The sequence below is a fragment of the Anser anser genome (genome assembly GCF_964211835.1).
Source record: "Anser anser genome assembly, chromosome: 20".
NCBI classification, from domain to species: domain Eukaryota; kingdom Metazoa; phylum Chordata; class Aves; order Anseriformes; family Anatidae; genus Anser; species Anser anser.
This window is the reverse complement of record NC_139741.1, coordinates 5,514,215-5,533,854: the sequence shown is the minus strand read 5'-3', so window position 1 is coordinate 5,533,854 and position 19,640 is coordinate 5,514,215. Positions and strand designations below refer to the sequence as shown.

Below are 19,640 nucleotides of genomic sequence, written 5' to 3'. Positions count from 1 at the left end.
TTGGGTGGCATCGCAGGGACCGTGGGGCCCGGCGGTAATTCCGCACCCTAATGAAATCAGGGCGATAAACCCCCGGTGCCAGGGTGGGGGGGGGGGGGGGCCTCGCCGTGGCTACGGCTCGCCCAGGTTGGTGATGGCCGCGCTGTAGATGAGGTCGGAGATGGAGCCCAGCGAGGTGGGGAGGCCCCGAGTGGGGCTGTGGGGTGCTGGCGGGACGGGGACGGGGCTGGTGCCGTCGGGGGGCACCACGGGCAGCTCCCACTCCCCGCGTGGTGGCGACGGCGGCAGCTCCGGTTTGGCGCTGCGGATCCTGCGGGCACGGCGGTTCTGGAACCAGACCTGGGGGGAGGCAATGAGACAGCGGGAGGGATGGAAGGAGGTTGGGGACACCCTGCCGGGGGGGGGGTCCCCCGGCCCCGCTCACCTGGATCTTGGCCTCGGGCAGCTGCGTGAGCTCGGCCAGGCGCTCCCGGGTGGCGATGTCCGGGTAGGGCACGGCGGCGAAGGCCCGCTCCAGCTCCCACAGCTGCCCCCGGCTGAACGTGGTTCGCCGCCGCTTCCGTGGCCCCCCCGGGGGTCCCGGGGACCGGTTCTCCCCCGCCCCCTCCGCCGCCGCCGCCCCCCGCCCGCCGCCCGGTCCGCCCGCCCCGTCGGGGAAGCGGAGCAGCGGCTGGGGGGCGCGGGGGGTGCCCGGGGCCGCACTCATCCTGCCCGGCTCCCCCCGGCCCCGCCGCCGACCCGCTTTTTTATCCCCTCCCGGGGTGGATGGGGGGGGGGCTGGGACCGCCCCGAGCGGGCGGTGCTCACCGGGCACCCCCCCCAGCTCCCCTCCCCGGTTCTCTCCCGGGGATGCTTCCCCGGTGGGTGCCCCCCGACGGCAGCACCCCGCGGGGCTCGGGGACGGTGCCCCCAGCACCTCTGGCCCCAGGAACCCCGCCAGCTCCCAGCACTGCCCCCCCCCCCACCCCTCGACGGCTCCCCCCAAGAGGCAGCACCCAGAGGAACCCAGACCGAGGAGGGGGGCTCGGGGGTCCGGTGCCAGCACGTTGGGGAGCCCAGCTGATAGCGGCCACCCCCCCGCGCCCCATCCCCAGGACAAGACGTCTCCGTGCAGCACCCACCGCCTGCCCCCAGCCCCTTCCCCCCCCCCATGTCACCACGGCTGTCCCGCGGGGCTGGCACGGGTCAATGTTTAACCGAGCGGTGGTACCAGTTGTGCGGGGCGGCCCGGGGCCGGCTGGCGGTGGCTCCCAGCAGGGCCAAGCAGGTGCCGCCACCACCACCCCGAGCGAGGGGTGCAGGGGGGGCGAATGGAGGCGGAGGGCGAGTGGGGCTGGGAGCCCCGACAGGGCATGAGGCCCACAACGCTCCCACGGGGCCCACGGCGACCGTAAGTCCATGGGAGACGGAGGGGACTGAGGCCACCCCGTGCCACAGTGACCAGGGCCTGAGCAGCCAACGTGGCCGCCTGGGTGGCTGGGGGGGGGGCTGGCACCCCAAAAACGCTGGGGTGGGGGGACAGGGGTGTCCCTGTGCGGGGACGTGGGGGATGCTGCACTCCGTCCCCTGCCAGGCGCTGGGGCGCAGTGGGGACAGGAGGAAAGCACGAGCACGGCATGGCCTCGGGTCCCTCTCCTCGGGGTGCCCCGCACGTGGGGACACCCACCACCCCGCCGCCCCCTGTTCCCCCAAGGAGCCCCGGAGCGGAGCAGGAGGGACCCGCGGTGGGGAAGGAAACGCGCCTGAGGGTGGTGCTGAGGTAAGGGGGACGCGGTGGGCTTGGGGACATGGCAGGGATCGGACGCAGCACCAGCCTCGCCTGGTCCAGGGGCGCAGCGGGGCTCCCCGGGGTCCCCGTGCGGTGACACCTCTGTGTCCCCCCTCACCCCCCGGTTAGGGTCCGGCCGCTGACCTGCACGGAGACACGCCGAGGTGACCGGCGGGTGGTGCACAGCCTGGGCGACGGCACCGTCCACGTAAGTGCCACCTCCCCAAGGGGGCCAGGGGCCGTGGTTCCCCCCACCCACCCCAAACCACCGCCACCGTCCCCAGGTGAGTGCGGCCAGGCACGACGCCACCTTCGGGTTCAGCGCCGTCTTCGACGCGGGCGCCTCGCAGGAGGCCGTCTTCGAGGGCAGCGGGATGAGGCAGCTGGTGGAGCTGGCGATAGACGGGTGAGCCCCCCCTTGAGCCCCCCATCCCCACGTCCCCACCACGCGGGAGCCGTGCAGGCCCCACGGGGAGGTCTGCATTGCCGGGACGGGGCCGGGAGGTGGCATCTCTACACCGCAGCCTGGGGCCATGCCTGAGGCTCGGCCTCCTTCCCCAGCTTCTCCTGCACCGTCTTCGCCTTCGGACAGACAGGCTCGGGGAAGACCTACACCCTGATGGGGCCTCTGGGGCAGGTACAGCACCAGCCCCGACGGCAGGATGGGCTCCTCGCGCCCCGTGGTGGGAGCGGGCGGGAGGTGAGGACGCGCTGTGACCGCTCGGCCTCTGCAGAGCGAGGCCCAGCCGGCGGCCCCGGCTGTGCTGGGGCTGATGCAGAGATCCTTCGCCTGCCTCCTGGAGCACAGCCGGAGCCGCAGCCCCAGCCTGGCGCTCAGTGCCTCCTACCTGGAGATCTACAACGAGCAGGTAGGCGCCTGCACGGCCGCCCAGCCCGGCCCTGCTGCCACCCCCTGCCCCGTCCCCGCTGCCTCCCCTCCGCCGTCCCCCCCCAGGTCAGGGACCTGCTGAGCCCGGGGCCGCCGTGCGCCCTGCCCCTGCGCTGGAGCAAAACCCGCGGCTTCTACGCGGAGAACCAGCTCAGCGTGGACCTCGAGAGCCTGGAGGCCATCGTCGACCTGCTCCTGCAAGGTGCCGGGGCAGGGGCCATGTGGGGCACATTCGGGAGGTGCTGGACCCAGTGGTGGCGGTGCTGGGCACGGGACTGCGTGCCCCCCCTGCAGCTCTCCATCCCAGCAGGTTCCCGGAGGCGCCGGACCTCTGCACACGCCCTCAACAGGCACTCGAGCCGCAGCCACGCTCTCCTGACCATCCACATCCGCAGCCGAGCCGTGAGCACAAATCCTGCTCCGGGCACACAGGGGAGGGCTGGGGGGGGCCCTGGCTCTGCGGCTGTGTCCTGCTCCCCGAGGATGTTTTTGTGGGGCTGGGCACTGCAGCAGGCAACGGGGAAGGGGCAGGAGGGACGCAGGACCAGAGCATTTATCCCGCAGTGTGTGTCGCCCCCCCTCCAGCCCAGCACCAGCCCCAGCAAGCAGGGCACGCTGTGCTTCGTGGACCTGGCCGGCAGCGAGCGGGTGAAGGACACTGGCTCCACCGGGGAGCTCTGCGTGGAGGCCAACAACATCAACCGCAGCCTCCTGGCGCTAGGTAAGAGCTGGGGACCCCCTGCAGCGGCTGCCAGACCCCGTCACAGCCCCGACACACGCTTTGTGGCTCGTCCTCCCGCAGGACACTGCATCTCCCTGCTGGCCAAGCCCCAAGGGAAGCGGACACACATTCCCTACAGGGACAGCAAGCTCACCCAGCTGCTGGCCCGCTCCCTGGGCGGCTGGGGCGTCACGCTGATGGTACGTGCATGGAGGAGGCTGGGCAGGGGGGTCTGGGGTGCACAGAGCCACGGGGTCTTGCCCCACGGAGGGGAAGGCTGGATGGGGATGGGGATCGCCCTGGCTGGAGGCTCACCTGCGGCTTCTCCTCGTCGGCAGGTCGCCTGCATCTCCCCGTCCTCGCGCTGCCTCTCGGAGACGCTGAGCACGCTGCACTACGCCAGCCGAGCCCGCAGGGTCACCACCAGACCCGTGGCCAACAGGGTACGGCTGTGGGCAGGGGCAGGATGCTCAGCCCCGCTGCCGGGACCCCCCCGAGCCATCCCGTCGTGCTCCCAGGTCCCCCGGGAGAAGCTGCTGCAAACCTTGGAGGAAGAGATCCGGGCCCTGCAGCTGGAGAACCTCTCCCTGCGCCAGCAGCTCTGCCTGCCCACGGTGCCGACGAGGAGTGAGGAGGTGCTGGGGACCCCCCCGAGGCCGGGGGCACAGCCAGGCTGGGCGGGCAGGTACGGCCACATGGGGCCACGCTGCCCCCCACCCGAAGGGCAGCTCCTGTCAGAGGGAGCCCCAGCCTGGCCCAGCCTCTACGGCCTCCTGCGGGACTTCGTGGTGGAGAACGAGCAGCTCAGGTACGGGGGGGTCCCGCTGGCACATGCAGGACCCACAAACAGGGGCTCCAGGAGCCAGAGGAGCAGCCAGAGCCCCCCGGCCGGGCAGCACTCAGTGCCTGCCTCTCCCAGGGATGTGGATGTTTGCTTCAGGGAGGCTCCGGAGGCAGGGCTCGGAGGCTCGCTGGAGGCTGCCCATGCCCTGCCCTGCTCCCTCACTGCTCCCCAGGCAGCCCCACAAGTCCCCAGACCCTGGCGGTGACATCCCAGCCATCCCATCCTGCAGAGCCCCCCGCAGCTCCTGCGGCAGCCAGGTCCCTCTCCGGAGCACCCACGTCCCGCTCGGCCACCCCACGCAGCTCCGGCAGCCCCACGCGACACCCGCCTCCGGGCACCAGCTGCCGGTGAGTGCGGGGACCCCGGGCATTCCCGTGCAGCTGCAAGGAGGCTGCACAAACACCCTCTGCTCTCTCCCTCTTGCAGAGACTGCCTCCTGCCCCCGGTTGCCTCCAGTGCTGCCCCGGTCTGCCCGATGCCATCGTGCCCCAGGTACATTTTGTGTCCCTTCCGAGGGGGCAGGCAGGGCGCAGCAGCACCCTGACAGCTCCGCTCGGCCCCCAGGTGCTGCCGGGGCTCCCCGTGCCACAGCCGGTCCCCCTCGGCATCCCGCTGCCCGGCCAGGAGGACGCGGCTCTGCCCGGCTCCCGGCCACACCAGGGAAAGCGGTGAGAGATGGGGATGGGGCCGACCCCGGGGCATCATCTTGGGAAAGCCCCGGGGATGTGGAGAGGCGGTAAGTCGGGGTTTTGCTCACGGCAGGAGCCGGGGAAGGAGCCGGAGCTCATCTCGGCGGCACCCGGTGCCACGGGACAGCCGGGAGCCACCGGGCTCCGAGCGCTGGCCCAGCCCCGAGAGAAGGGTTGTGCCTTCGGCCCCACCGTGGCCAGGCCCAGTCCTGTCGGAGCCTGGAGGTGAGCGGGGTGGGACGGGCAGAGCCTCGGGGTCTGGCGTGTGCCCCATGGGGCTGCGGGCCTGATCCTGGGGTGCTGGAGACCTGACCCTGCCGGCTCCCGGCCGCCAGCCGCCGGAGCTGTCCCTCTGCCGCAGTGGGAAGAGGCCCCGGGCTGGCTGGCGGAGCAGATCTGAGCTGCCAGAGCCGCACCGGAGCCGGGACCAGCAGGGGGGACCCTGCACCCTGTAACCAGCCCCAGCCTGGCTACAGCTGGGGGCACAACCACAGCCCCCCGGGGCACAACAGAGCACAAGGACCGCACGGCCCACGGGTGGCCAATTTCGCCCTGACGGACAGACAGACAGACAGACCGACCCTCCAGCCTGCACGGCGCTCGCGGTTTATTTCGGTCTAGCTACGGGCCGTGGTGCTGGGCCCGCTTCAGGTGCTCTCCTCCCCGGGCTGCGGGCAGTCCAGCCAGTACTGGGCGATGGAGCGCGGGTAGCGGGGCTGCACCAGGTCCACGCGCTTGGTGCGCAGGTTGACGCGGTAGTATTTGTCTGGGGGGGGGGACAGAGGGGGCTGTCAGCATGGGTTTGGGGCCGCTGCCAGCCCTTGCCGCCAGCCCCACAGCATCCCGGAGCTCGGGGATGGCGCAGAGCCAGAGGAGCCCCCCCAGCCCCGGGGGGGGTCCCCACCCTGCAGCTCCCCAGACTCACCCCCGACGAAGAAGTAGACGCTCTGGAGGGTCTCGCACTGGGATCCCGACAGCCAGTCGCTTTCGGCGTCCGTGGAGTCGGAGTCGTTCTGCAGCCAGCCCCAGAACCCCAAATTCAGCGACCGTTGGTTCTTGTACCTCTTGCGCTGGCGGCGGGACTTCCTCCGGCGGGGCTGCTGCGACGCCACGTAGATCCTGCCGGCCATGGCAGCGTCCAGCTGGCTGGGGACCCCCCGCCAGTCTCTGCTGATGTACCGCGGGCCGCTCGCCCCGACTGGCAGGGAGGCAGAGGGAGAGTTAGGGGGGAGAAGAGACGTGCAGGAGCCAGCGTCTGCCCCACAGACAGCCCCCAGCGCCTGTCCCATGGCATAAGGGTGCTCCGAAGGGTCCCCACCCGGATGGGACGTGTGACGGGGACACGGGGAGGCAGAGCCTGGATCCGACCCTCGCCAACCCCAAGGCTGGGAACAGCCCCGCTGGTGCTGAGCACGCTCTCCTCTTCTCCTCCTCTCATTTCTCCTGCCTTGTGTTGGGGTTTCCTACAACGTCTTTAGCTCCAGTGGGAATAAACAGCCCCCGAGAGTAACACTGCTTTGTGAGGTGACTGTGACGGGCTCGGCAGCGTGGGACATGAGGGTGGCAGGGGCTGGATGCGGGCTGAGCACAGGGGGTCGGGGCAAGGGGGGGTCCCACACACAGCCTGGCACCGCAGCCCCAGGCACCGTGCTGCGTCCTGGGGTACTCATCCTGCGCGTACTCATCCTGCTGCCGAAGAGGATCTGGAAGATGTCCTCCCAGCTGTCGCGGTTCATGAAGGCGTAGTGGTTGAACACGGTGGAGGGCGAGGACTTCTCGCACTCGGCCTGCGTGGGCTGGTGGGCGAAGTCGTAGGACCAGTAGTACTTGTCTGCGGGAAGGACGCGGGGCGGTCAGCGCGGTGCTCGGGCACTCACAGCCCCTGTGGGTATCGCGGTGGTTTCGTGCCTTACCCTTGAAGAAATAGACTCGCTCATTGCCGTGGAAGCTGTGCGCCGGGAGGGCGAAGGCGGCGTCGATGTTGTTGGGGATGCCTTCGAAGCCGTCGGAGATGTTGCGCGGGTACCCGGGGTCCAGGGCCCCATCGTCGAAGCGCCAGTACTGGCTGCCCTGGGGGTGCAACGGGGACGGGGGGGGCGGTCAGCAAACCGGGGTGGAGTCTCCAGGCACGGGTGCTCTGGGGACAGCCACGGTGATTTGGGGACATCTGGCACCCACCTTGAAGAGGTACGTCTTGCCCTGGCAGTTGATGCGTGTGAAGGCCGCGTCGATGGGGCCCTCGATGCCCCAGACGTCGCTGATGAGCTTGGGGTAGCCGGGCCGCACGCTGCTCTCGTCCAGCTCGTAGAAATACTTCCCTGCAGAGAGAGGGGATGTGGGAGGTGGGAGGTAGGGTTCCAGCTTGGCGGTACGTGCCGGGGAAAGGGCCCCAGGGTACCTCGGAAAGCGTAAAGGGATCCGTTCTTCAGGTCGGTGAAGGCGTTGAAAGGTTTCCTGCTGCACAGCTCCTCGGTTTCATCCTCGGGGCCCTGATCCGTGATCCCGTCGGAGGGGGTAGTGGTGGGCAGCTCCTGCACGGGCTCCTCCGTCTCCACCAGCGGCTCCTCGGTGCCCCACTCGTCCTCCGACACCGTGGGCAGGGACGTGGGGGGTTCCGTGGGAGCTTTTGTGGGCGCTGCTGCCCTGGTGGGCGGCACCGTGCCGGCGTCGATAGGGAGGTCGTAGTCGAGGTAGTCGTCCTCTGGCAAGGCGAAGACATCTCCCCGGGTCACTGCGGGAGGGGACAGGTCAGTCCCAGGGAGCCCTGGGTGTCCCCACGCAGGGTTTGGGTGCTCCCAGACCCGCGGGGCCACACGCTATAGACGGCACTGAGCTGGATGCCGAAAACACCCGGCGCAGCAGCACCCCAGCGCTAAAGCCCAGCCCTGCCATCCCCCCGCGGACACGGGTGTGTGCAGAGCAGGGCCAGAGCTGGTGGCCTGGGACGCTTCCAGGAACCCCGAGGCCGGTGGCAGGGACATGGGGGGGCGGCGGGGCCGGTACCTTTGGCTTTGCAGACGGTGGAGTAGTCGCTGCAGCAGCTCTGGTAGTACACGCAGAGCGTGTCGCACTGGCACTTCTGCATCGCGTTGAAGCCCTCATCGCAGCGACCCTCGCAGGACTCTGCAAGGGACACCGGGCACGGAAGGAGCACCGCGGGGTGAAGGCAAACGTGGTCACATCCAGATTGAGGGGACCCAACATGGACACCCACCCCCGGGGGCTACGGGGACGCCGTTCCCCGCTCCCCCCCCCCCCATGCAGCCACAGTCCCCGATTTGTGCGGGACCACGCTGGGGGGGATTCACCCAGGGCTCCCCCGCCGTCACGCCGTTCCCCCACACCAGCTGCACCCGCGGGCAGCGAGCGGGGCTGGGGCTCACCTTCAGCAGCACGGGCCGGGGCGAGCAGGGCCAGCGCCAGGACAGGCAGCAGCAGCCTCATGGTGGGCAGCCGGGAGCGCAGCCCTCCTGCGACTGAGCGGGCTGGAGAGTGGCCGCCGCCGGGGCCCCAGCATCCGCTGTTTGCTCAGCCTGCCCCGGCCGGGGAAAACAAACAGGGCAAGGTCAACGCGGAGGGAGAAGGGGCAGAGGCGCTCGCTGCCCCTGCCCGCTCGCCCCCGCAGCCCGAGCAGCCCTCGGAGGGCGAAGGGAAAAGCTCTGGGTTACGCTCTCTTAGAACAGCACTGTTTTGGGGAGGATTTGGGGATTTCTGACTTTCTCAACGGCGGCCAGGCTGGAAGCAGAAGTGGGAAGCCCCACGGGAGGCAGGCGCGGGATGGGGCCGCTGCCACCGCTGCGCCCACGGAGCAGGGGCCGGGGGTGAGTGGCCGGGTGGCAGAGGGGAAGCCCCGTGCGTTTTCACTGCGGTAGGCAAACAAAAGGCTGTGTATTTTGCTCCCATCATTCCCTTTCCGACAAATCTTTTCAGTTACTAATTAATGTCAACTCAGCTCTTTCGACAGCTCCTGATAACTCCGGGATGGTTATTTAATCGGGGCAAGGAGCAAACGCGCACGAGGCAACGGCAACACCACCTCCAGCAGGTCTCGCTGCACGGCACTGCTGGGCCAGGAGCTCCGCTGGGGTCTGCCCAGCCCGGAGTGGCAGCGTTGCCACGACGGGCTTCAAAAAGTGATGGGTTTTGGGGAGAGAAGACACCGAGCAGGCTGGCGGTGCCACTGCCCGCTTCTCCACGGGCTTCGCCTCTGCCAAGGGCAGTTCCCGGCACTGGCTGCTCCCACCCTTGCTGGGAAGAGTTCGGCTTGGTGTCGAGAAACGCGCTTCCACCCGCAGGGAGAGCCTTGGAGAGCCACCAGCAGCGGGCTGGTGGGGCAGGGCTTCTCCTGCAGCCCCCCTGACCCCTCCTGCCCCTCGGTCTCAGCTGTGTCACCCCTGGGTGCAAGCCCTGCGAGGCTTTTGGGGTGGCTGGGACGAGAAGGGCTGGGCTTGGAGCTGCTCCTGCTGATCGGCTCGTCCCAAGCTCACCAGCTGCCCTCCGGCCGCTCCCGGCCCCCACCAATCTCCCGGCACATCTCTGCTGCTTGAAATCCCTCCCCAAAAGCAAAAGGAAGCGAAACAAAGCTCTCGGGGCTTGTCAGGGGGAGCCGAAGGGGAACGGTTTGATTTTTGCCCCCTCTGAGGCAGCGAACCCTCCCGCCGTGCCGCACCACCACCCGTATCGCTGCCCGGGACTGATAACAGCTTATCGGGAAATCTCTTACTGTTCTGTGCCGAGGGTCTGCGGCAGTCCTGCGCCGCTCGGGTCGCCTTGTTTACTGTCTGCTGCCGTGAGCTAAGGTCCCTTCCTGCGTCTGTCCCTGTGTATTGGCTTCAGAGAGGATTAAAAGCAGCTCCGTGGCATTAAAACCTCAACTTGAATTTAAGTCCCAGTCTGAGCTGGCAGCAGGCTGCTTTTGGAGCCAAGGATTTAAGCTGCTCCTCCCAGCACTGGCGAGCAGCATCCCAAGCATTTCTGCCCTGAGCACGTCCGGCCTGGAAAAAGAAAATAAAAGGGGCCCAGGCTGCCTCTGCTCTTTCTTTATCATGCAAATCCCGAGCCCACCCAGAAGAGCTGCTCTGAATTTCCGCCACGGCCAGGGGAGCTGCTCAGCCCACCACAATGATAGAAAATACATCCAAGCCACAGAGCCAAGAGGGCCACGGCCACGCCGTGACCACAGCCACTGCTGTGCCATCGCCCTGCACCCCCTTCCCTGGCTCTGGGTGCGGAGGGTCCCAGGGAGATTGGCCACAAAGGCAACAGGGGGGTCCCTGGGGGTGATGGGGGGACAGCAGGGGCTGCAAGAGGAGGGCTGGGGGTCCAGCAGAGCATCTGCAGCGAGGAGGGGGCTGCTGCGGAGGAGCCCCTCCTCGGAGAGGCGGCGCCTGGCGCGGGTGACATCAGCTGCTGGGGAGCTGGGATGCTGAGCCTGGCCCTGGCGAGGCGGCTGTGCCATCGCTTCCAGCCCCACCCCACACAGCTCAGGGGTGTCCCCCCCCAAAAAAAAAAAAAAGAGCCCGCTGTCCCTGCCTGGGCGGGCCCGGCGGGTGCTGAGGATGCTGCGCTAGGGGCTGCGGATGGTGCTCAGCCTGCTCGTCTCCGTCTACAAACTGTGCCGCTTCTTCGCCATGTCGGGCGCGGAGAGGCTGGCGGTGCCCGAGTGCGTGAGCCAGGCGGGGTGCTGGGCCGGTGGTGGCAGCTCCACGGAGCGCCGTGAGGTTTCTCCCGGGGTGAACACGGACGTGCGGGCGGCCCTGGACCGCATCGTGCCCGCCCTGCAGCACTCCATCGCCTGCGCCAAGCAGGCGGCCGGCCCCGCCGAGCTGAGGAAGGCCATCGGCGAGGTTTTCCAGCTGGTGGAGGAGGCCTGGGGGATGCCCACGCTGGGCAGGGACGTGGCCAAAGTGCTGTGCGACGTGATCCGCCTGGAGGGAGGCCTGGACCTGCTGCTCAACCTGCTCTACACGGCGGAGCTGGAGACCAAGTGCCAGGCGGGGAAGCTCCTGGAGCAGATCCTGGTGGCAGAAAACAGGTGAGTCTGCAAAAAGCCTTCCCTGCCTCACGCAGCAGGGATTTCTTCCACCCGCGTCCCCCACATTTCCCTGCTCCGGGCACTCCCAGCTCGCCAAACCCCTCTGCTCCGTGCCGCAGCCCCCCACTTGCATGCGGGGTCCCTGGGCAATGCCCTGACCCGTGGCTGGAGGAGCAGGAGCAGCCCCAGCACAGGGGATGCTGGCGAGGAGCGGGGCATCCTCACGAGCCACCCCCAGCACACGGCCACCCAGGTGTCCCCAAAAAGCCCTCTGTGGGCAAGCTGGGACAGGTTGGCTGGCCCAGAGCATCTGACCCGGAGGGTGAGAGGCACGGCTACCCCTTAGCCATCACCACAGCGGGAGGAGGAGGAGGATGGAGCTGGTGCCCGGAAATTTCCTGCTGCTGACGGGGTGGAGTGGAGGCCGTAAGGAGGGGGCCGGTTGGTGGCCCTGGGAGCCCCCAGCCCGTGGCTCCTAGATCGGAGGCTGGAGATGCACGTGCTGCGCCCCGGGACAGGTGAGGGCATGCAGCTGGCTCTGCCAGAGCATCGGCACGGATGGAAGTGTGCGTGTGCGCACGTGTGTGCACGAGGCATGTACAAGCATGCACACGTGGCACCCGGCACGCCTGAGCGCACAGCCACCACCTGAACAGCCCGGGGGTTTCTCTCCATCCCCGTGGTCGCTGCTCATCCCTTTGCCCAAAACCCCAAATCAGCAGACAGCTCCTGAGGCTCCAGTTTTGGGGCTGGGCAGCCAGTTTTGGCGCAGTGCGCCTGAGCCCAGCCTGCCCCAAACCAGCACACTGGGAGCACGCTGAGGAAGCCTGGCCAGAGCTCATGGTCCTGCCCCAGCCTCAGGCACAACGCACCGCGCTGTCGGGTCGTGGACTCGCAGCCTGGCCCCCGGTGAGTGCCGTGGCAGGAAAAAGGAGCAGCGGCTAAATCGGGCAAGTCCATTAGAGTGGAATTAATCCCAGGAAACCGCTGGCATGGTCTGAGCCCAGCACTTATCTTCCTGGCAGGAGACAGCACTGCCGGAGCTGCCGTCTCTGCCCCAGGAGCAGTTTGTAGCCCCCAGCCCCTCACCGCTGACCTGGGGGGCCGTGGCTGCCACCCGCCCCCCAGCCGGGCTGGGAGCCAGCCGCAGGGTGCAGGATTTTTTTTCCAGAGCTCTCCACGACGTTTGCTGCCAAATCTGCCCCAAGGTCAGCCCCAGCCACGCGGGCTGCAGGCTTCCCAGAAACGCCCGTCCTGCCTGCCAGCGTGGGGAGGCTGTGGTGCCCTCGGCCCCAGCATCGCCGGGGGGCGAACACGTCGCTGCCATCAAGGGTTTGGGTTCTGTGGGAACAGCACGGGGCAGCCGTGCTTGCAAACGGAGCAGAGCCACTAAAATCATTCATGTCTAAGGCCAGGAGAGCGCTGCTCCTCACGCAGGGCAGCCAAGTGCCTGCTGTTTCCCCCTTCTTCAGCCCACATCCCAGCAGGTCACAGAGCAGCCAGAGGACAGCGCTGGCTGGGGGCAAACGGGCTTTCAGCCCTGAGCACGAAGCAGCTCACACGCACCCAGGAGAGCTGGCTGAACAGATCTGCCTGGCCTTAGCCCACCCTGCACTGCTGGTTCCTACATGTGTCTTACCCGGAGCTGGAGAGACGGGCACGGTGGTCACCTCCTCCAAGGCCCGTCACATCTCGCTGTGCCGCAGCCTGGTGGCACATCTGGCAGCTGTGACCCACGGGGAGACACCTGGCTGTCGTGGGGCGCACACCACCAAGGCCCTCACCCGCCTGCACCTCTCCTTCCTGCAGGGATCGGATCGCTCGGATCGGTCTGGGGGTGATCCTGAATTTAGCCAAGGAGCGGGACATCCCCCCACTGGCGCAGAGCGTCTCCGGGATCCTGGAGCACATGTTCAAGCACACCGAGGAGACCTGCTCCCAGCTCATCTCCGACGGGGGCCTGGATGCCATCCTCTACTGGTGCCGCTGGACGGACCCCATCGTGCTGCGGCACTGCGCCATGGCCTTGGCCAACTGCGCCATGCACGGCGGGCAGGCCAACCAGCGCCTGATGATCGAGAAGAGGACGGCCGAGTGGCTTTTCCCGCTGGTGTTCTCCCGGGACGACGAACTGATCCGCCTGCACGCCTGCCTGGCCATCACGGTGCTGGCCACCAACAAGGAGATCGAGAAGGAGGTGGAGCGCTCGGGGACGCTGGCGCTCGTGGAGCCCTTCATCGCCTCGCTGGACCCGGAGCGCTTCGCGTGCCGCATGCTGGGCAGCAGCGACAACAGCCAGGGCAGGACGGCCGAGGACCTGCAGCGCCTGGTCCCCTTGCTGGACAGCTCGAGGCTGGAGGCACAGTGCATCGCTGCCTTCTACCTCTGCGCCGAGGCTGCCATCAAAACCAGGCAGAAGCAAACGAAGGTAAAAGGGGAGGTTGGCCCCGGGGAAAGAGGTGCCAAAAGGAAAAGGTGCTGCTGCTGCATCTCGGTGTGTTTTGTGCCCCCCTGAGCTCACCCGGCACCCCAGTCCCAGCACGGGGCTGGGGAAGCAAAGCGACACCCCTTCCCTTCGCGTCTGCAGATTTTCAGCGAGATCGGGGCCACGCAGAGCCTGAAGCGGGTGGTGTGCTACTCCACCAGCAGCACCACCTCCTCCCTGGCCAAAAAGGTGCTGCGCATGATAGGGGAGGAGGTTCCTCGGCGCATCCTGCCCACGGTGCCCAACTGGAAGCCCTGCGAGGTGCAGACGTGGCTGCAGCAGATCGGATTCAACAAATACTGCCAGAGCTTCCTGGTAGGGCTGCGTGATGGCGCGGGGGCACCCGCGTGGGTCCTTCTGCTCCATCCCGCAGCAGAGGTGCAAAAATCTCACCCAAGAGTTTTCCCATGCCCAGCTGCCCCCCACACACATCAGCACTGGGTGGCCCTGCCATCCTCTCCCACATCCCTCTGCATGCACCAAGCAAGGGCTGCTGTCCCAGGGAGAAACTTTAGCCCAAATATTTGGGGACAGGGCTCTCGTGGGTGCCAGGCCTCCACCAGTCCCGTGGGCCTGAGCGTAGTGCCCCACAGGTCTGGGTCTCCAGCCCGGATTTCTCTCGGCAGGACCACCAGGTGGATGGGGACATTCTCCTGAGGCTGACGGAGGAGGAGCTGCAGGAGGACCTGGGGATGGCCTCCAGCATCACCCGTAAGAGGTAGGAGCGCTACCAGGGCACGCTGGCCTCACACACAGTCAGCACCATGCCGGCAGAGCCAGGGAGAAGGCGTGTGCCTCTTGCAAGGACAAGAAGAGGGATTCCCCAAATGGGAAAATCGGACTGCCAGGGCTTTTCCAGAGCAGTATGTGACCCAGAGGATGCGACGTGCAGGTGTGGGGTGGGGAGAGGCCAGCTGTGGCATAGAAACTGAGGTGGGAGGCTGCAGGTTACCCAGAAGGGGGTGAACTTACCGAGCCCCTTGTCCCTTAGCTGAGCTCCTCGTGCCTCTGCGCCCTGAGGACCTGCACAACCACAGCCACGCAGACGTTTGTCCCCATTTTGTTCATTCTGCACCGCGGCACGTTGGTGCGCACCCCTTGTCGCAGCTAAAGATGTGCCGCCGAACATCTCCAGGTCCTGCCTGGTCCAGCAGCGGAAGGGGGCCTTCCCCACACGTTTACTTTTTCCTCTGCCAGGTTTTTCCGGGAGCTGACGGAGCTGAAAACCTTCGCCAACTACTCCACCTGCGACCGCAGCAACCTGGCCGACTGGCTGGGCGGCATCGACCCCAAGTTCCGGCAGTACACCTACAACCTGCTGACCTGCGGCATCAACCGCAGCTTCCTGCACCGCGTGACGGAGCAGCAGCTGCAGGACGACTGCCACATCGCCACCGGCTTCCACCGTGTCCGCATCCTCTCCGCCGCAAGGGGTGCGGGTGCCGCCACCGCCGGCTGCGCGGGGACGAGCGTTGGGGGTCGTTTGGGACGAGTGGTCGGGCACTTTTTAATTTTTGGTTGCTGTTTGTTGTGCCTTAGAAATGCTTCACTCCCCTATAACGCTGCAAACTGCGTCGGATGGGACCGACGTGTTTATCAGCTACCGGAGGAGCACCGGCTCGCAGCTGGCCAGGTGGGTGCTGCGGGCGGCGTCACGGCGCTGGGGTAAGCGCACGGAGCCATGAAGGGGAGGGGGGAGCTGCCAAAATCTGCTGTGCAGGCGGGGACAACAAGCACCAAAAGCTGCACGGCGATCCAGCAAATTCCCAGTCCCATCACTGCCACCCCCCTCTGACACTGACTCACCTTCTTCTTGCACTATGCTGGTGGAGCCGCAGGAGGCGGCAGCAGGGTGCTGGTGTCCTGCTCCTTGTCTTCTGCATGAGCCCGGCCGCCTGTAAGCAGGCTGGGCTGGCAGCTGGCATCTCAAGGCCCGTGCCCTCTGCTGCTCCTCGGTCTCACAACGTCTTGGCCGACGTGGTGGGACAGCGCACGAAGCCCGGGCGCCGTCTCCTCTCGCCACCAGCCTGCTGAAGGTCCACCTGCAGCTGCACGGCTTCAGCGTCTTCATCGACGTGGAGAAGCTGGAGGCAGGGAAGTTCGAGGACAAGCTGACCCAGAGCGTCCTGAGCGCCCGCAACTTTGTGCTGGTCCTCTCGCCCAACGCGCTGGATAAGTGCATGGCAGACCCCGAGTGCAAGGACTGGGTGCACAAGGTAGGAGACGCCGACGGGTGGGAGCCCGGTGGTGATGGGCTGGCGCAGGCCATAACCCGAGCACTTGGTGTTCCTGCAGGAGATTGTGACGGCCCTGAACTCTGGAAAGAACATTGTACCCGTTACAGACCATTTTGAGTGGCCTGACCCAGAAACCCTTCCCAAGGACATGAGGGCTGTCCTGAAATTTAATGGCATCAAGTGAGTAGGGAGGAACTGGCACCGCGGGGCTGGTTCCTCGACACGAGCAGAGAACGGCTTGCATAAGCAGTAGCAAAGAGCACAAGGAAACTGGGGAGAAAGAGATGAGGGAGGTAGAAGAGGCCAAAGGGAAGCTGAGTCACTTCAGATACTCCGGAGCGCCAGGGAGCAAAGGTCCCCACCGCGGTTCTGCTCCGGATTGCGGAGCTGCCACCCCACTGCCGATGGGAGGACGCCCGTCCTTGGGCCCCCGGTCCCCCAGGCAGGAGCACCCCGAGCTGCCCGCAGCCCTCCTGCCCTGCGTTCCCCAGGGGGAAGGGGTTTTGCTGTAGCATCCAGTGTTTCTGCATTTCCCGAGGGGAAAAGGGGTGCTCCCGGAGAGCTGGGGTGGAGGAAGGGGGACTCTGCCTCCCGGCTCACATGCGCTGAGCTGGCTCGTGGCATCTCGCACAACAAAAAAAGGTAACTTCAGTTTTCCTCTCAAACGCAGATGGTCCCACGAGTACCAGGAGGCCACAATCGACAAAATCATCCGCTTTCTCCAGGGCCGGTCCTCCCGGGACTCTTCGGCGGGGTCGGAGAACGGCCTGGACTGTTTGCCCTCTCTCGGGCAGACCTAGGAGCAGCACGGCTGCCTCAGCCCCTCCGGAGACTTTCCAGGTGACCCCTTTTTACGTGGGGCCAAGTTTCTCCCTCTAGATTTTCCCCCATCCTAGTTACCACCCCTACCCTCTCTCCCTCAGGACCTGCCCCACCTCTTGGCTTGAGACCAGGCCGTGGCTCAGGCAGCCATGGGGCGTTAGCCCCCCTCCACCCTCCAAATGCAAGCCCTTGGGGCTAAAAGGCCAGCGCTCCCTCGTAGGGTGCCCGGTGAGCCTCCAGGGCAGCCCCTGGGCCAGACAAGCCGTCTTTCAAGCCATCCCTTGGGGCAGCAGGACTTGCAGGCTGAGCCGCCCACAGCACAGGGGGTGCAGGGGGGACCAGGACAGTCCAGCCCCCTGCAGAAGGCTGCAGCTCCCCCCAGAGATGAATCCGAAGAGGAGGCACCTCCCAAGGAGCAAACGTTGTGGGATTTTCAAGGGGTTCGTTGCAGGAGGACACAGGAGAGAGCAGTTGGGAGGAAACGGTCCATAAGCATCTCATGGCCTCTGCTGGGTGCTGCAGGAACATCGCTGTGCTTAGGTGTGGGTGGGAAAGAGCAAATAAAAGCTAAGCCCTAACAAAATCCCCATGTTTGGGAAAGATAACACACACAGGCCTTCTAAACTGCTCGGCAGAAGCTTTCTCTTCCCCAGCAATATCCCTTTATCACCCGAGCTTGCTCCCTCCTCGAGGACTTTCTCCTCCTAATGCTGCAAAACCACTTTGTGCTCTTAGCTCTGGTGACAGAAGTTTGGCTTTAGATCCCAGGAAGTTTCCAAAGGGTCTTTACAAAAAGTGCTTTTAAAACACCACCTTTCCCTCCAGCCGGTGTCTCAGCTTTACCACTTGATCAGGTGCCTTTATTTATCCGTGAGGCACAGGAGGCTGGATTGCGACTCTGCAAAACGTATATCCACGCAGATCCGGAAGATGCTAACTGCTGTACTGCACTTGTGGAGATGTTTCACACTGGCTGCATTGTATTCTGTTGTCGGTGCTCCACAGCAGATCTCCCACGGTCTGTTCCTTCGAGCAGGGGCTGGCACATCCCTTTGCTGACAAGCACTTACCCCGACAGCCCTGGCTAAGCTCCTCCGGCTCAGGGACGTCCCCACGCTGCTGGATGCAATACCAAATAGCACTTGTTTCCTTCTACCAGCCTCTTCCCAACACCCACCAGATCTTTTGGTAGCTACTCACCACGAAATAGCAGGTAAGAGCCGACGTTGACGCAAAGGGCAGGTGGAGGCTGCTAGGTGTGAGCTCAGGCTGAGAGCACCCCGACACGCCTCTGAATTCTGCCCTCCTGGCCTTGTCCTGCTTCTCACACCTGCTCGGAGGGTGATCAGGCTTTCAACAACACGGCATTTTGCAATTAGGACCAGACACCGCAACTCCTACCTGAGTTCTTCTTTTTTGGTGCAGATCAAAGTTAATAACGCAAAAGTCTTCCTCGTTCAGGACATGCTCAAGAGCAAGTGCAAGCCATGCCCAGGGAGCACCAGCCTGCCCAGCACTCTGGGGGTCAGGCTGATGCAATAGAAGAAAATTCCTCAGCCTGTCCCTGCTCAGGTTAACCCACCCTTTCCAGGAGGCAATGAGGAGGCACAGCTACATTACAGCCCACGAGCACTCACCTTGGCTCTCTGTGAAGCCTCGCTACCTGCCTTAGCTGGCATGAACATTAACGCATTTCCTTTCGGCTTGCATTTATGAGCATATCATAAGAAGAAAAGTAAGTTAAATTCTGGTGCTTAATCAGAGCTTTATGGATAGCTCTTATCAGCTCACAGATAATGGCATCTTTGCTCTCCAGTGAAAGGTTAATAGCTAGGTCTGCCCAGCATTCACCAGAAATAGCATCACCTAATCTTCAGATTAAATACGAGGAAAGCAGCAGATGAGCCCAAAGGTGAATCTGCCAAAGGATAAAAGCAACTTGTGAGCCGCTTCAGGGAAAAATCCTGAGTAATTTACTGAAGGTCAAGGCCTCTGTGGCCATTAAAGGAGTACCACACAAACAGTCCAGAGGATTTTTCTCTCTACAATAATACACGGTAAGATTCTCGTGTCTTGTTTCCCAGGAGCTCTGTAGCATTTAACCTCCTCACCCTCCACTCAATAGACAAGACTTAGTTGTCCTCTACAGCTGCGGTGTCTTACCTGCAATGAGATCACATCCCATGCCCCAGCTGCCCAGACTGTAACTCATCCTGTTTCCCTGTTAGGCGATTATCTTCACCCTGATGAACTCACTGCTCTTGACAAAACATCCCATGCCCGTCCACTTCCAGACAAAGCAGACATCCCCAAAGAGATCATCAAATATCTGAGTTGGAAGGGACCCACTAGGATCATTGAGTCCAGCTCCTAAAATAAATGCTTCTGTTCTCACCCTTCCTTATCCCTTTGCCATGCCATGTCAGAAAGTATTTAAAGTTGTTCTATTGGACATTATTAATAAATTTGGTTTATACTCTAAATCCCAGCCTCTTTTATGTTTGTGTCACATGCTTCTCTCCCTGCAGCTTTCTCACATTTTGCTCTCTTCCTGTCACGCTCTCTCATCTGCTGACAGGGCAGGGATTGCTGGCAGCAGAATTCACATTTTCCAGGCACCATTCTCTGCGGGGTTCACACTTCAGGTTCATCTCGCATGGGCTGATGTAGCTCACTGCAACCCCAGGGACTCCCTACCTGCTGCCCACGCTCACAATGCATGGATCATGTACTTGCTTGTAGTTCTTGGAGGAGAGCCTAGAAAAACTTCAATTTTTCTAATAGGGCTTAATAGTTCCTATTGAATTTTGCCTTTGCAAGCACCCTGACACAAACAGCAAAGCAGAGCCAGTACACAAGTTTCACTTCACTGCGCAACATTTAGCAGCTGCTACCATCGGAGTCTGTGGAATCTGTTGGTGGAGAAGAAACTTGCCTCACAACCGACTCAGCTACAAACATCTAATGCAACACTCGCAGCATGCCCTGATCCTGGGGGAGGATAATTCTGGGCTTAGCCCATGAATCAGACAAGTAACTCCTGCCTACGTCCACGGGCACAGCTACACAGACCAAGTGGCATAACAAATAAGGTCTCAGAGTCTTCCTACTTCTCCACCTCCTGCTTCCTTACTCCCGAGTTCCGCTCTTA

At 64.5% G+C, this 19,640-nt stretch overlaps 4 protein-coding genes across 6 annotated transcripts; 2 read left to right on the top strand and 2 right to left on the bottom strand.

Moving 5' to 3' along the window:
- Window positions 1-706, bottom strand: SEBOX (SEBOX homeobox; the record flags this gene model as incomplete). The annotated part of the gene is made up of 2 exons (XM_083806761.1): window positions 1-339; window positions 425-706. 2 exons carry the CDS (start codon window positions 704-706, stop codon window positions 112-114), a joined length of 510 nt encoding a protein of 169 aa, XP_083662887.1. The 3' UTR covers window positions 1-111.
- Window positions 707-1,310: 604 nt separating this feature from the next.
- KIF12 (kinesin family member 12) lies at window positions 1,311-5,512 on the top strand (the record flags this gene model as incomplete). Its single annotated transcript, XM_083806763.1, is given in 17 exon segments — window positions 1,311-1,390; window positions 1,574-1,759; window positions 1,898-1,976; window positions 2,053-2,174; window positions 2,330-2,405; window positions 2,503-2,637; window positions 2,724-2,859; window positions 2,968-3,059; window positions 3,243-3,378; window positions 3,460-3,578; window positions 3,717-3,821; window positions 3,897-4,186; window positions 4,395-4,569; window positions 4,649-4,890; window positions 4,985-5,179; window positions 5,181-5,203; window positions 5,206-5,512. Coding segments are annotated over 17 exon segments (2,352 nt in total). The 3' UTR covers window positions 5,367-5,512.
- On the bottom strand, window positions 5,490-9,887 carry VTN (vitronectin). 2 transcript variants are annotated; one of them, XM_083806725.1, is made up of 9 exons: window positions 9,635-9,887; window positions 8,295-8,444; window positions 7,915-8,034; window positions 7,310-7,642; window positions 7,090-7,229; window positions 6,825-6,981; window positions 6,593-6,742; window positions 5,837-6,109; window positions 5,490-5,677 (listed from the first exon to the last, which is right to left on the bottom strand). In XM_083806725.1, the coding sequence occupies exons 2-9, from the start codon at window positions 8,353-8,355 to the stop codon at window positions 5,559-5,561; spliced, it is 1,353 nt and encodes a 450-aa protein (XP_083662851.1). In that variant the 5' UTR covers window positions 8,356-8,444; window positions 9,635-9,887; the 3' UTR covers window positions 5,490-5,558. The 2 variants fall into 2 exon arrangements, with proteins under 2 accessions (XP_083662851.1, XP_083662852.1); XM_083806726.1 differs by lacking the exon at window positions 9,635-9,887 and having other exon boundaries at window positions 8,295-8,454.
- Window positions 9,888-10,038: 151 nt separating this feature from the next.
- SARM1 (sterile alpha and TIR motif containing 1) lies at window positions 10,039-18,972 on the top strand. 2 transcript variants are annotated; one of them, XM_083806693.1, is made up of 10 exons: window positions 10,039-10,573; window positions 10,695-10,945; window positions 12,755-13,373; window positions 13,533-13,745; window positions 14,057-14,148; window positions 14,628-14,863; window positions 14,970-15,063; window positions 15,457-15,646; window positions 15,726-15,847; window positions 16,338-18,972. In XM_083806693.1, exons 1-10 carry the CDS (start codon window positions 10,334-10,336, stop codon window positions 16,465-16,467), a joined length of 2,187 nt encoding a protein of 728 aa, XP_083662819.1. In that variant the 5' UTR covers window positions 10,039-10,333; the 3' UTR covers window positions 16,468-18,972. The 2 variants fall into 2 exon arrangements, with proteins under 2 accessions (XP_083662819.1, XP_083662820.1); XM_083806694.1 differs by having other exon boundaries at window positions 10,371-10,945.
- Window positions 18,973-19,640: the final 668 nt, after the last annotated feature.

Bases quoted from the DNA above. Each gene is read 5' to 3' on its own strand.
- VTN (XM_083806725.1), bottom strand. From the start codon at position 8,355: ATGAGGCTGCTGCTGCCTGTCCTGGCGCTGGCCCTGCTCGCCCCGGCC. The intron at 8,035-8,294 runs GTGAGCCCCAGC...TGTCCCTTGCAG, and splicing joins CCCGGCCCGTGCTGCTGAAG to AGTCCTGCGAGGGTCGCTGC. The intron at 5,678-5,836 runs GTGAGTCTGGGG...CCCCCCCCCCAG, and splicing joins CGTCTACTTCTTCGTCGGGG to ACAAATACTACCGCGTCAAC.
- SARM1 (XM_083806693.1), top strand. From the start codon at position 10,334: ATGCTGAGCCTGGCCCTGGCGAGGCGGCTGTGCCATCGCTTCCAGCCC. The intron at 10,946-12,754 runs GTGAGTCTGCAA...TCCTTCCTGCAG, and splicing joins ATCCTGGTGGCAGAAAACAG to GGATCGGATCGCTCGGATCG. The intron at 15,848-16,337 runs GTGAGTAGGGAG...TCTCAAACGCAG, and splicing joins CTGAAATTTAATGGCATCAA to ATGGTCCCACGAGTACCAGG.